A 15,289-nucleotide genomic window follows, 5' to 3' on the forward strand; every position below is an offset into this window, starting at 1 on the left:
TAGTTGTCTGTGTACGTCCAAGGAATGCAGAATCCGCTCCCCCTTATTCTGCGGATTTGGGTAAAAATTTGGCAGGTGAATAGTTTGGTTAAGAGCCACACTGAATACCACCTTAGGCGTAAAGGAAGGACTGGTCCTGAGGGACACCCTGTTCGGGTAAAATGTAATAAAAGGCTCCACAGCCATGAGGGCCAGTAGTTCTGAAACCCTTCTTGCTGAAGTGATTGCTAGAAAGAAAGCTGTTTTCCAAGATAAAAACTTTACATCCGCAGTAGCTGCTGGTTCAAATGGGGGCAGGGTGAGCTTTTCCAACACAAAATTGAGGTCCCATGCAGGAGCTAGTGATGATCTGGGAAGCTTTAAATTTTTGGCCCCTCTAAGATACTGTTTTAGCAGAGGATGAGAAAAGATGGGAGGCTCTGTGTTGTAATGAGCCGAGATGGCAGAGGCATGGATTTTTATTGATGAAAAAGAAAGGCCCTTGTCAAGCATCTCAATCAAGTATTGTAAAATCTGAGGAATATTTGGCTTTGCTGTGTCATTAGGCTTGGTCTCCAAGCACAGAATCTCTTCCATTTATCACAAAAGATTTTCTAGTACTAGGCCTTCTGGCTTCCAAAATGACATCCATCACAGCTTTACTGAGAGGTGTTGTTTGAATAAATACATGATCAGTCATGCTGCCAGGTGCAGAGTTTGGAGCTGATTGTGCAGAATTTGATTGTTCTGCTGAGACAGTAGATGAGGTTTTTGAGGCAAGTACCAAGGAGGGAGTTGAGACATATTCCTTAGAATGGGGTACCAGTGCTGGCGAGGCCAGTCCGGGACAATTAGGATCATTTTTGTTTTTTCCTGTCTGACCTTTAGTGAACTGTGGTGGTGGTGCTGCGGTAGCGTTGTCGCCTCATAGTAAGACCTTGTCCTGTTCGATTCTCAGCTAGAGCGTCTTCTGTGTGGAGACCTGCGTGAATGTGCGTACTTTCGTTGAAGGTTGTGCATCAGGGCCAGCAACTCGGCACATAAAAATCTACTGCCAATCATTAGCGGACTGGAGTTCTGCTGTGGCGACCCCTAACCGGGAAAAACCGAAAGACACAACAACCTGTCTGACCTTTAGTAAGACCTTGGGAAGAAGAGGCAGAGGAGAAAAGGCATAGACTGATAGTTTTTTCCAACTGAAGGATACGGCATCCACTTTCCATGCTTGTCTGTGATAAGTCCTTGTGCAGAATTTGTCCAGTTGATAATTTTGAGGAGAGGCAAATAGATCTATGTCCGGGCTCCCCCATTTCTCTGTTATCATGCTGAAGACTTGTGGGTCCAGTTTCCACTCGTGAGGGTCCATAAGATTTCTGCTTAGATCATCTGCCAGAGTATATTGTTTTCCTGGGAGGAATTGAGCTTGAAGATGTACTTGGTAAGTCAAGGCTGTGTCCCACAATACCATGGCTAGTCTGCAAAGGGGGTAAGAATGTGTGCTTGTTTATGTACACATAACCATGGTGTTGTCCGTCTTTATCAGTAGTTGTCCTGGATGAAGTAAGTCCTTGAAGGTTGTCAGGGCATTCTGAGCAGCTAACATCTTTTTCTGGTTGATATGCAGATGCATTTGTTTTGGGCTCCATATGCCGTGAATGTATCTCCCCGCCAGGTGGGCCCCCCAAGCATAGTCAGATGCGTCTGTAGTTAGGGTTTGGTAGGCAGGGGGTAGAGTGAAAGACTGTCCCATGTTCTGGTGACATGTCTCTGCCCACCAAAGAAACTCCTGTTGTAGCCAGGGAATGAGAGGAATCATTGTTTCCAGACTGTGACAATGCTGACTCCATAAACTTTTTAGATACCACTGTAGTTTCCTCATATGCATTCTTGCATATGAAATTAGTAGAATACAGGATGCCATGAACCCCAAAGCCTGCAGAATTTGTCTTGCAGATAACTGGGTTTTTGTTGCCATCTATTTGAAGTAAATAGTCAGTTGCCTTTGTCTGGCGTAAGTTAAGCCATCTGGGCAGCTGTATTCAAGCTTACACCCAGGAATTTAATCTTTTGAGGGGGTACTAGTTGTGATTTCTTTTCGTTTATTGTGTACCCTAGGCATGTTAGAAGCCTTTTTACAAACGCCAGATGTTGAAGAAGAATGTCCTTGTTTTCTGCTTGAATGAGACATCGTCCAAGTAAGGATAGATTTGTATGCTTCTTTGTCTGCAAAATGCAATTACTGGTGCCAGGCACTTTGTAAAGACCCTGGGCGCAGTAGATAAGCCAAAGGGCAGTGCAGAGAATTGGTAATGCATAAAACCAGCCTTGAAGCGGAGGTAGCTTCTGCATGATTCCCTTATAGGGATATGCAGGTATGCCTCTTTTAAGTCTAGAGTCACTAGCCAAGCATTCTTGCCCAGCATGGGCAGAAGCTGTTGCAAAGTCAGCATTTTGAATTTTGGGATGTCCAAGAATGTGTTAAAAATCGATAAATCCAGTATTGGGCGCCAGGCATTGTCTTTTCTGGGTACCAAGAACAGTCTTGAGTAAAATCCTTGTCCTTTTTCCTGTTCTGGTACTGGCTGAATAGCCCCCATATCCATGAGGTACATAACTTGTTTCTGTGCCTCTGCCCATTGATTTTTGTGACAGATCTGGCCAACCATTTGGAATTGGCAAGGTATGGAAATGAAATCTATATCCCTGGGATGCTATGTTTAATATCCACTTGTCCTGGGTTATCCCTGGGATACTATGTTTAATATCCACTTGTCCTGGGTTATTAACTGCCAATTTTGAGCATGAAGTGCTAGTTTTCCCCCCAAGGGGGCTGCCAAAAGATAAGTGCTTAGTGATGGCAGAGGGAAGTCATTGAGACTGTTTACTGTAGGGTTGTGCTTTATTTCCTCCAGATTTGGAGGTAGAGGCACCCCATTGCTTTGACCTGTAAGAACCCTGTGACTGGTATCTAGAGCCTTTTGAGCACCTGGATTTGCCCCGTGAGGCTCTGTCGGAGACAGGAAAGGACCACATTTTTGTAGGCCAGTGTCTACTGAATCTTGGTGGCTGCACTTGTAAGAAGTCTTTTACAGTTTGCATAGACTTAGCTTTGTCTTCCATTTTCTTTAAAACCTCTTCTGCCTTATTACCAAAAGAGTATCATGCTGTAAAGGTGCATCCAACAATTTAGCTTTAACATGATCAGGCAGATTTTGCTCCTTGAGCCACGCATGCCTTCTAATCACAGATCCAGTAACTGCAGCCCTGCAGGAGGCCTTCAAGGAATCACAACCACATTGCAAAGTATGCTTTCCAACCTGTTCTGCTGCATGCAATAATTCCTGTAATTCTTTATTTTCCACACATTCAGAAATCAACATAATTTTCTGTTTCAATAATCCCATAACATGCTGTTGATATTTAAGCATATGAAACTGGCAGTTTAAGGCCCTAATTGCCAAGGTTGCAGATGTATAAACCTTATTTCCCCATCTATCCAGCACCTTGGAATCTCTATCAGAGGGGATAGGATTTTTAGCTGTTGAGGCCTTTACACCTTTGGGACCCTGTGAGATAGTTTCAGGGTCAGCAGCAGGATTTTTGAATAAAAATTTGTGGGAGTCAAGAACCCTGTAATATCTGTCTGGCTTGCTAGGAGCAGGAGGTAGGGAATCTGGAGCCATGCTTGATTCCGAAAACACATCATCAACAATGTCTAATACAGGAGGTATGGCCAAAAGCCTATGCTGAGGAAGAAGAAGGAAATCCCTAAGCCTCTTTTTTGATTCTGAGAAATTTTGATTCTCCCAATGAAAATGTTCCCTCAAAGTATGCAAGGTTTCTCCAAAAGAATAGTCTTCAGGAGGAGATGCAGATGGGATGGATTCCTCTGCATCTGAATCCTCATCGGGTGGTACAGAAAATTCCTGATCAGAAGAGGAATTAGAAGAAATAGAAACCTGATCTGAAGATTCATAATCAGTGTCTTGCCTAGGCCTCTTATCAGGGGGGTTGGGAATTCCTGATCAAGGTAATCAAGACTTCAGCCATTTTGATCATCTGTTTTTTGGGCATAGAGGCCTGAGCACGTGGCTCATGTATCAGGTTTTTTTTTTTTTTGCCTTAGAAGTTGATTTTGTCTTTCGTTTTGAAGCTGGCGTCAGTTTTATATAGAAATGCTGAGGCCTGTAAACACCCTCAGAAGCCGGTGCCTGCTCAGCGGCTCCGGACTCATCCGAGGGAGAGACATCCGTGGGTACAATACTCTGAAATCTCGTGGCATGCCGGACTCCACATGGGTCTCGGTACAGGCCGGCGACTCGAAAGTAGCGGGTATGAGGGGCTGCGAAAGCGCCTCACTGAGTACCTGCGACTGACTTAGGAGATGCTTCGTCATCATTTTGGACCTCGATGGTCTGTTTCTGTCCTTTTCTTTGCGTTTTTTGTGAACTCCAGTAGTTGGACTGCTATCCGACGACATTTCAGGGTAGTTAAATCTGTTTCCAAAATATTCTGAAGCAAAGATATACCGACGCTTAATAGTGCGTTGGTTAAATCTAGCACAAAACCGACAGCAAGGCACGTTATGATCTGGGTCTAGGCAAGGAATGCAGTACAAATGGAAATCCTTATGAGGGATTTGCTTCCCACAAGTGATGCAATTATTAACTTTTACTGACATCGGTAAGGAGCAAGAAAAAGTTTCCACAACGGGGTACTTAGCTTTAATTGAAGACTTCAGTTCTGAAACTCGAATGCGAAAATTTCAGGAGTTGGCCGACCAGCATTTGCGAACTGCTTCGGGCACCGCACGGCAAGAAAGACTACAGAAAATGGCGTCGGCTGCATGCTTTATACCCCTGATGACCTGACGTCATGGAAGAAGAGACAGCAACCAACGCAGGACCCAAAACTTTGATATTCAGGCCGACTGAGGGCAACCTGCCAGCAGATTACCCAAATATAATGACTGTAACAGTGAAACACGAAGAACATCAGAAATGTGTCCTTCGGTTGAAAAGATGAAAGCAATTCATGATACACAGTCAGACAGACAGACACATACCTGCTTGTTTGAAAGAGGTGTAATCATCCCTTTGCTTGATAAATTAATATGGCATATTCACCCCTGACCAGAGTGCAGCAGTCATACCCTCTTAGGGGCTGCTTCAAAAAATCTAATTAATTACTAATGTAGGCTACAGGGCTGGTAACTGTAACAAGACACTTGCACTAGATTTTGATGGTTCTCCATATGGTACTGGAGTTGTGTTTCACTATAATACATCCCCAGGTGAGAAAAATATGCTTACTTATGCAGCTAGAAAACAATTCACCTGCTCAGAAAGTATTCATAAACTGAAAAAGAAGTTCTAGCTTTGATTTTTTGGAGTACAGAAAGACAATCACTATCAATGGGATGGAAGGTTTAAGCTAATTACACAATACAGACCATTATTAACTTTGCTGGTCATAACAGTCTCCACACTATGGCAACAGCACGTTGTCTTGAGAGTATTACTCCAATTTGTCAGTGTATGCTTATTAGGCTAAATGCAGACTATCTAAAAGACATAGCTACTCTCAAATTAGTATAGATTCCTTACGGGAGGTCTGTCATTTACACTTAAAGACTAGATGTCCTTGTTTATTTGAATCAAAACAGATTGGGATTATTACAGAGAGTTAATACTAGAGTGGGATGAACTCATGCTTAAAGTAAAATTCATCTTTAAGAGTAAGAGCAAAACAATTGTAGATCTTATGTGAAATGAGAGGAGTGGTTTTTGATCTTGTGGTGAGGGAATTGTACAGAAGCAATCAACACTGCTGGAGAAACCCAATGGATTCCACCTGATGTGACCATACAGTTTTATAAAAAAATTAACAATGCATTCATATTTATAAATCATATAACAAAAAACCTAAATAGCACCGGAGTTCTTTTATGTTGATAAAAAGATAATGATAACATTAATGCCCTTGTTATTAAACTGAATTAAAACATAATGTTTACGTTGCTCTAAATTTGTCAGTACAGTTATGGAATCACTATAACTCTCTTGGTGTTAAGGTGAATCTTATGGCTAATGGCTTCCACATATAAAATACTGTCTGTCATTCCCAGAATTATTCTTCTACCAGGAGAAACCATTCTTACTTGCAACATTAACAAAAATTTGTAAATCCCTGTCATACACTAGGAGAACAAAAGGATGAAATCATTATAAAAGAAATGGTTCCATGTTTTTTGGATACACAGAGGGGTATGGGTCATAAATGAGAAGTTATGTACCTACCATAACGTTCCATGTTAGTTGTCTTCTTCTCGCCTTCTTTCTTGCTGGATGGGTTGACTCGGCCTATACTAAAGCTCGAGAGCTATTTATACCGGCTCGAGGCTACCCTATATCCCACAATGCTAGGCGCTAACTACCCAGATCTCATTTGACAGCTGAAAACCATAGCAGTTTTGCTCTCCAACAAAAGGAGGAGAGAAAACCTCACTCGAAAGTCACCTAGACCTATAGCTACCAGAAGGGATAGCCTAGGGGTCAAACTGAGGCAAGAAGAAGATCCCCAAGGATCCTTAGGTCTGTCCAGGCTAGGGAGATGGGGGGGTGGGGGGGGGGTGGGACGCAAGAAAGAAGGCGAGAAGAAGAAGACAACTAACATGAAACGTTATGGTAGGTACATAACTTCTCAATGTTAAGTTGTCAATCTTGCCTTCATTCTTGCTGGATGGGACCACGTCCCTAGCACCTTCACCCTGGGTGGCTCATCGGAACAGACTCTTGAGAATGGTGGAACCAAAATTAGCCCGGCTTCTGGAGGCCATGTCTAATTTGTAATGAGAGATAAAGGTATGAGGAGAGGTCCAAGTGGCTGCTGCACAAATGGAATCTATTGGTAATCTAGCCTGAAAAGCTATTGAGGTGGCTAATGCTCTGGTTGAGTGAGCCCTGGGCCTTGACGGTAGCTTTTGGCGTCTGAGCTGATAGATGAAAGTGATCACAGATGCCAGCCATCTAGAAAGGGTTACTTTGGAAACTGGAAGGCCTTTCTTGCCTGCTGCATAAGAAAGGAAGAGCTGCTCAGATTTCCTGGCTTGCTTGGTTCTATCCAAATAGTAACGGAGTTGACGATGAATGTCCAGAAAATGCAGTTTTTGTTCCGCTCTGTTGGAGTAGTTGGGGAAGAAAATTGGAAGATCGATAGTCTGGTTTAGGTTCGCTTCAGAAGAAACCTTGGGTTAAAAGGACGGATTAGTCCTGAGGGACACTCCGTCTTTGTGGAAAACTAGATAAGGTGAACGAATGCAAAGGGCCTGAAGTTCTGATACTCTTCTCGCAGATGTTATGGCGACCAGAAAGAGAGTTTTCCAAGATAGCAATTTCAGGGAGCAGGAAGCCGCAGGTTCAAAGGGGGGACGAATCAAGGAGGTTAGAACCAAATTTAAGTCCCACTGCGGTGGGGGGTCCCTGATTGGGGGCTTAAGCAAAAAGATACCTTTGAGAAAGGTTTTCAAAGCTTATGGGACATGATACTGGAGTCCGAAAAGCCTGCATGAAAGTTCGAAATAGCCGCTAAATGTACTCTGATGGTGGAGGAAGAAGACCCTGAGTGAAACAATTTGGCTAGGAAGTCTAGGACTGATTGGATAGGGGCAGTAAAAGGATCTATATTTCTAGCTCCTGCCCAGAAGGAAAAACGCTTCCACTTGCTGGCGTAAATCCTCCTGGTGGATGACTTTAGGGAAGCTATAAGTATGTCACGCACAGAATGGGAAGTAAGGGGAAGTCTGGCTACGGTTGGAATTGGAGCAACCAAGCTGTGAGGTTGAGAGATTGGAGGGAGTGGTGCAGCTGTCCCGACTGATGGGTCAAGAGATCTGTCACTGGGTCCAGATGCCAGGGCTGCCCCAAGAGGTAACGATGCAGGAACGGAAACCATATCTGACGAGGCCAGTAAGGAGCAATGAGGATCATGGTGGCCCTCACGGCGGTAGCTTTCTGAATCAATTGAGTGATTAATGGAAAAGATAGAAAATTTTTGAATTATAACTTCTAACCTGAAGAGCCAGTAATAAACGCACCTCACAGCTGTAAGCGGCAAACGAGATCTGGGTAGTTAGCGCTAGCATTGTGGGATATAGGGTAGCCGCGAGCCGGTATAAATAGCTCTTGAGCTTTAGTATAGGCCGAGTCGGAGCCGAAGGTCGGCTCCGAACCCATCCAGCAAGAATGAAGGCGAGATTGACAACTTAACATTTCATTTTTGCTGGGACCTTGGTAATGTGGAGAATGGAGAAACATGAATTACATTTGTTATGCACTTTACTTCTGGCAGCAAACTGCTTATAATTAAGAAGAGGAAGTGACAGCAAGCTTCCAGCTACTGGAGATCCTCATGCTTTTCTAAGGAAAATGTGTGCGATGAAGGCCTTTATCAACAGGTTGGAGAAGAAAGAATAGATCTGCTTGAAATAAAGGCCATGAGCAGGTCACTGGTACCAGATACACCTACATTACAAAACTGTTAACCAGATATGAGGATCCCTTACCTGACCCTCAACAAATTCTTCCAGACAGACAGCACAGGTAGGTGCAGAGCTACAGCTGCTCCCAGAATCAGGACCACCATGTTGCTTATGAGTTCCTGACCTGCAGCGGGACTTGTACTTCCGGGTTGCCAGCCTGCTGATAGCACGTAGAGTCTGTTGATGCATGGAATCCTGTAATGAAAAGACAATGGATCAGCCTGAACGATAAACATAACATAAAACAGACCATTTTATCAGAAATGTAAACAATCTGTTTAGCGTCTGACAGCATGCAGATGATGGCCAAAGTGTGAAAGTCAGAACCTTAACAACAGCTATACTATAACCTAGTCAGACAGCTCATGACTGAAGAAAGAAAAATACAGTTTGAACAACTCAAAAATGGAATACAACTGGACTAAACAGGGAGTCTGAACAGTGGCCCCAAGTGAAAAAAATGAATGGCTCTGTCCATGAAAACTAAGCAGCTTGGAACACTGAGCATACTTATTTACTGTTGTCATAAGAGAATAATGTACAGAACCTCTGTTGGGTCAGTCCTTCCAACATTACAAGTGATCCAGCCACAAAGAGTTGTATGCCTAATGCATAAGCACAAATTGCTTTTTAATGTCAGTCCTTCACCAGGCATTTTGTGTCACCATTTGCAACCATTTCTGACTCCACCAAGGTACTCATAGTCTAATGCCTCATTATATAACCATGGCTCAGACTGTGATTTGCTGCAGACCCAATGACTCTCCTGCTCACAACAGATTGGTACTACTGTCTTACAACTGATGCACAGGTTAAGGTTGTAAGCTGAAATTCTTATGATACAGAGTTTGATTCCCTCAGCCCTCATTTTTCTACATGGTGACCATGAGCAAGACACTTAATCAGACATTGCTCCCAGGTCATCCCTGAAAAAGGACTGTGTGCCTAGTGGGTTCACCTGATAAACAGGTGTTATTAATAGTAGTAGCAGTATTACTACTTCTGCATCTTTCACATTTCTTCCCAAAACTCTGTCATGCAAGGTTGCTGCTAACTTCCTGTGACTTTGGAGAAATGCAGATTATACCACGGAGAGGAAGCACTTCTCCCACACTACAAGAGCTGTGCATAACCCGCAGTCATGCCCCTTATACTGGGGTACAAGTCCCTACAATACAACCTACTTCCAAACCAGGATTTTTATGCAGATCAAATGGTTATCTGGTTAAAATGGGAGCAGCTTCAGTGAGTCCTGAAATATGGAGACTGAAGAGCTGAAAAATGGACTTATGCATGCTACGTCCAAGATGGCAATTTCTTAGAATATTCCCTTTTTTCCAAGGTATGGCTAAAAATGGTTGAAAAGTGTAAACATTTAGTAGGGAGTTAACTCACTTCCAGAAAGGGACTGTAATTCTGTAAAATAATTTAAATATCTTAAATAATATCTTAAATAATTACTTGATCCTTAACTGTTTCTTGTCACACAGACAAGACCCCAGATAAGCTCAACATGCAGTTTAGATCTTGAGAGTTGCACACTTGTTGACTCCTAACATCATAACTGTGCTTTAGTAAAGGGGCCCTCCTACCTATCCTGACATATGGGTGCCTGTGATTATTTCCTTAACTACTCCTAACTACAACTTAGTGTGAACAAAACTGCCATGTTGACAGTAAATGTACCTGTTAAGGAACACCCTTGTGTTACTCTTCATAAAAATATCATGATTCCTAATCTACAAACAGCTACAAAAGCATCTTATTTGAACCATGAATTAATAAGTCTGAACTACTATACCACTCAGGTACGTACAAAATCCTAACACAAGGAAGTTAATAAATTCTCTTAGCAACCCTTTGCCTCTAAACACGCTTTAGTCCTGCGCCATGGTCTTTTCAAAGAGACGCAACAAGCTGTCAGGGTGTTCAATCAGCAGGTACTGAAGGCATAGCAGTGCAGTACTGGCACTGCATTGATGCCGCACAGATACTGCCTGTGAGGTGTGTGTAAAGCTGGAGTTATGGGAGCATTTTTGTCATTTTTTTTTGTCCTCAGCTTTGAGAAGACCTTTTTCTTTTCTTCTCAACTTAGGGATGGGGGTGCCAGTTTGGGGATCTGCACAGGGCACCAGATGAGTTATGAGTTACCTGCAGCTCTGTCTTTTCAGTCAGAGCGCCCTAGATATGAAAACCAGTGGCTCTTCATCTTGAAAATGTAGCAACTTACACCCTGTTCAAGAACGGTAATGAGGTATTTTGCATAACTAACCCTCATTAGAACTGCTACAACAACATACTATACTTGACTCATGTTAAAAGTATACACCTTCTTACTTGTTCAGCCAGTTATTCATAGATTATAAGTTATTGCTGGTCATCTTCTGCTTCTTTCTTTTGCACTGCTGCTGTATGCTGCCAATGTTATGTTATTGATGAATTAACTATGTTATTCTTTATTTAGCATTATATCTTCTTGTTCAGGTTTTTTAACAGGTCACAGATGAAAAACAACCTCTGTTTGTTGTGCTAATCAAAATAAATTGTTACATAAATAAACGCAAAATAAAAACTGAACATCTGCCTGGTGATGTCATAGCAAGAACACAAAGGAATAATATCCCCCACCAATGTTAAGGTTGTGTTGTACATTCGTGGCATGGAAAGTGTAGTAAGCATCAGCCTATGGCTTTCCTCAACCTGCATTTCTGCTCTCTACAAATGCTCCATCTTTTACTCTACCTTTGCACATTGCCAAGTATGTCATATTTTCATTTTCTTTGAGTTTCCTGAATAACATCCTCTAATCTTTCAATACTATGGTGACATCTGAAGAATACTTTCATGGGTGTTTTCTTTTTAACTTCTTTCTACAACTGTAGCTGACTGGTTCTTCCTATTTTTCCGCCATTGCTATATATCCAAATAAAAATCCCTCCTTTAAATTACTGATACAAACGCTAATTTTCCAATCCTCCTCCTTAAAGCCAAAAAATTAAAACAAAATACACCTGTGTAACTCAGCTTTTATCTTGTTAAAATACACTTTATTATAATAAGTGGCTGGGGCGCACAAAAATATATTTGTGTTACTACTCACAGTTAAGGTTTATTTCCTACAATGAAAAGATGTAAATGTGATATTAGTGCTCAAATTAGCTCCATACGCCTCACCCCTAATGCAAAACCAGTTACATGAAATTCCCATGCTAATCCAGTGCCACATTTCTCCTATTACTTTCTAATTCAAACTCAGTGTTACATGCAAATTAAGCAGGAAAAAAGAATGAATTCAAAATTAGAATATCAGTGGTACAGTGTCCACATCTGTGGACTCTGTGTCGCACTGGGTAAAGTAATGGATTAGGGTGGCTCGGTGTTGGTAGGGTTAGGGGAGCTATGTCTAGCTATGTCATACAGACTATGCATCTGGTAGAAGTTATACTGTAAATATGCTTTTCTGATAACATTCATTATACCATGTCATGTGATTCCTTACATTCTTTTCACTCCCCCCTCCATGCAGAACTTCTAGTTGGTTCCCTTTTCTGGATAAATACAGCCTATGCATTCCTCCTTCACTGAACAGGGTGACATTTGTTCCCTGACTGAGTGTGTAATTAGCCTATCTTTTCCCCTCAGAGATGAGAGCTGGGGATATTAAGGTGGGGATGGCCACTGTGCAGATATGGAGAACCTAACTCCCATTACTAACTACAGATGGGAGTTAAGCATGGATGCTACCACCCAGACTACTCTTGCAGATTATTCAAAACTGGGTACTGTAGGACTGAAAAGAAAAAAGCTGAAACACATGCCTAAGGAAACAGAGAGACTGGGTACAAAGGTGGCAACTTTCAGTGCAAGAAAATAAAAAGTTACTCAGTTTGGCACAAATAATTCAAAGGGAGAGCACGCTGGAAAAAAACTGTTGAGGAAAATTATTTCAGGATTTGGACTGTTCAGTTTAAACATAAAATACAATGCAGCAACACTGCTGGGAACTACCAATATGGTTCCACACTGATCAATAGGTTTATTGCAGCTTTCCACAGTGTTAAAACTTTAAAACTATGAAGAAAGCTAGTGACAGCTATCAGCTATTGGCTAGTATTTACACTGCCTGGAAGAAAGTAAGATAAAATCAACCAGAAAAGGAGAAGAAAAAAGCTCTGGCCAGAAGAATCGTACAGCTGTTCAGCAAAACGTAGTTAAAGTTTCAGCTTTGGTACAGAAGATAGCTACCAATAACTTAGACGAAAAATAAATTAAAGGCTCTCAGAGGGGTAAAAAATTAGCGAAGCAATGAAGGAATATACAAAGTCAAATAACAAAAGGCTAGGAAAAAATGTAACTAGCTATTCAGATAAACTAATAAAACTGCAAAAAAAAATCAGAGACTGAAATTGAGAAAAAGGTGGCTGAACATGGGGCTTCTCAAAAAGACAGGTTTCACAAATACTACAGTTAGAAGACAGAGCACTCAGAAAATGTCAGGTTTTCTGTTGTAGCAGAGAAATTAGAAGGTACAGACTGCATTATTTATAAAACAGCCAAAATAAACAACTGTACTGGTATTCTACAGCAGAATTTGTTAATTGAAAAGGCACATTATCTATGTGCCAAATATGACCAACGGAGAAAGTGGACAAGATATAAATTAGTAAGGATGCAAATGTAACAGCAGAAAGAGCTGTGACAATTGTGGTAGAAAGGAAAAGTATGAAAATTGAAGACAGCACAATATTTGTTGACGTGATTACTCACTACACACCATGAAGAAGAGAAGCAAGTCTATGCAATCAATCAAGGAGTGTTGAGAAGCAGGTGTTGGATTCAAGTTGTTGTATTCAGCTGTCTTCAAAATAATTGTTTCTGAGGGATCAAAGACATTTTTTGGATGCACAGCAGACAAAGGAAGAAATAAATATGTTTAGCTAACAAGCAGGGAGACAGCAAGCAGAAGGCGACTCTGCTTCTCATTCTTCTGACAATGAAGTCCATAGAGAGACAGAGAGTGAGTTAGTTAGTGAAAACCTTTTCCACTATTCCACAGGAAAATGTTTGAGCAACAGAAAAAGCACACACGTTGGCTAGAAGAATCAGGAGTACCTTGGACTAGAACCAGAGACTGGTGGTGTAGATGGAGAGGATCAAGAATAGGACCAGAAGCATTGTGAAATTAACCCATTACATACATACATGATTTAGTCATGTGAAATGTGGCTGAAAGAGACCAGAATTTTGTTGACTGTTGTATACTTTTGGGAGAATTGTAAAGCATACAGTCCACTTTATGTTTTAATATTTATAAGGACACTGAAGGGACTGAAGAAACAACTTCAAATAAAATGTCATGATTATAAGTTGCATATTACATTGTATAGTAGTTTCTATAGGGTATAGTCAGTGTAATTTTAAATGTGAGGTGGGATTCTACTCAGTGACTATAGCATATGTTAAAATATTAAAGCAAGAACATACTTTTTCCTAGTTGCAACATATCCAGGCATTACACCATAACAAGGCAAGAAATGCTGGAAAGAAGCAAGTTAAAGTTAATATAATGATATGATCTTGGGCTATTCTGGTGTGGGACGTAAACATATATTAATCGCATTAGATGTACAACTAAGATAACAATTTCCATTTTTTTATTTACACTGGTGGATGCCTGGATTAATGCCATTGGTTTAAGTAAAGACAAGTTTTTAAGCAGACAGGTTTGAAAAATATAAAAAAAAAACCCAACTGGTCATGGAAAACACTAACATTTATTACCAACACTTTGCTCTTAGACTTAGAAATAGCCTTCCAAAAGTAACAAACACTAAAACATTCCTCCATTTAAATAATGCATTCAATAAAACAATTGACATCTAATTGTCTATTATCTAATTAAGAATTTATTCCACCTGTTGTCTCTATACACAATAAGGTAATTTTGGAGAAAGGAACATATATTTGTAATAAGTGCTACATTTGTACACATATAGTAAAACATTTAAAGTGGTTAATGGAATGCATTTTTATCCAAATGGGATTTATAACTGCAATACTGAAAGTGCAATACAATTGTTAAGATGTGATTACAGGTTATATTATTTGGGAGACACTATTACATCTTTTAAAAAACGTGTACAAGAACATAATAGAGATATAAGGAATATGAGAATGGATAGTCCTTTGGGTGCACATTTTATGGATTTTCATGCAGCTAATCCAAACTGTTTAAAAGCAACTATTTTGGAACACGTTAACCTTGATCTAGGAGAATGTGTTGATGTTAAAAACAAATTATTGTATAAAGAAACATTGTTCATTCTGAAATACAATACTTTAGAGCTTCATGACCTAAATAAGGAATGTAATTGGAGGTTTATGATTAGATAATAGACAATTAGATGTTAATTGTTTTATTGAATGCATTATTTAAATGGAGAAATGTTTTAGTGTTTGTCACATTTGGAAGGTTATTTCTAAGCCGAAGCGCTAAGTGTTGGTAATAAATTTTAGAGTTTTCCGTGACCAGTTTTTTTTTTTTTTTTTTTATTTTTCTCTAACTAGTTGTTTTAAGTTTGAAAAATATGACAAAATAATGAAAGGCATGACAAATGGTAGTTAATTCATCATTTGAAAAGTCATTAGCTATTTTTACCATTAGTAAATGTTCTCAGTGGGAGGCAAGTCTACAGGTACAAGCAATTAATCATGAGAGGCCCAAACAGCATCTATATAATAAAAGTTACAAAGATTATTTCCTGCATCTGC

At 40.6% G+C, this 15,289-nt stretch overlaps 1 protein-coding gene across 1 annotated transcript in view; it reads right to left on the reverse strand.

Moving 5' to 3' along the window:
• Nucleotides 1-15,289, reverse strand: part of RNF43 (ring finger protein 43) — a 1,798,873-nt gene that overhangs the window by 68,527 nt on the left and 1,715,057 nt on the right. The window contains exon 6 of the mRNA XM_044054855.1: nt 8,543-8,713. Within this exon, the coding sequence (XP_043910790.1) occupies nt 8,543-8,713 (171 nt within the window). The remainder of the gene's footprint in view (nt 1-8,542; nt 8,714-15,289) is intronic.

The sequence above is a fragment of the Protopterus annectens genome, chromosome 13.part0 (assembly GCF_019279795.1).
Source record: "Protopterus annectens isolate FY-2018-M chromosome 13.part0, PAN1.0, whole genome shotgun sequence".
Lineage (NCBI taxonomy): Eukaryota > Metazoa > Chordata > Ceratodontiformes > Protopteridae > Protopterus > Protopterus annectens.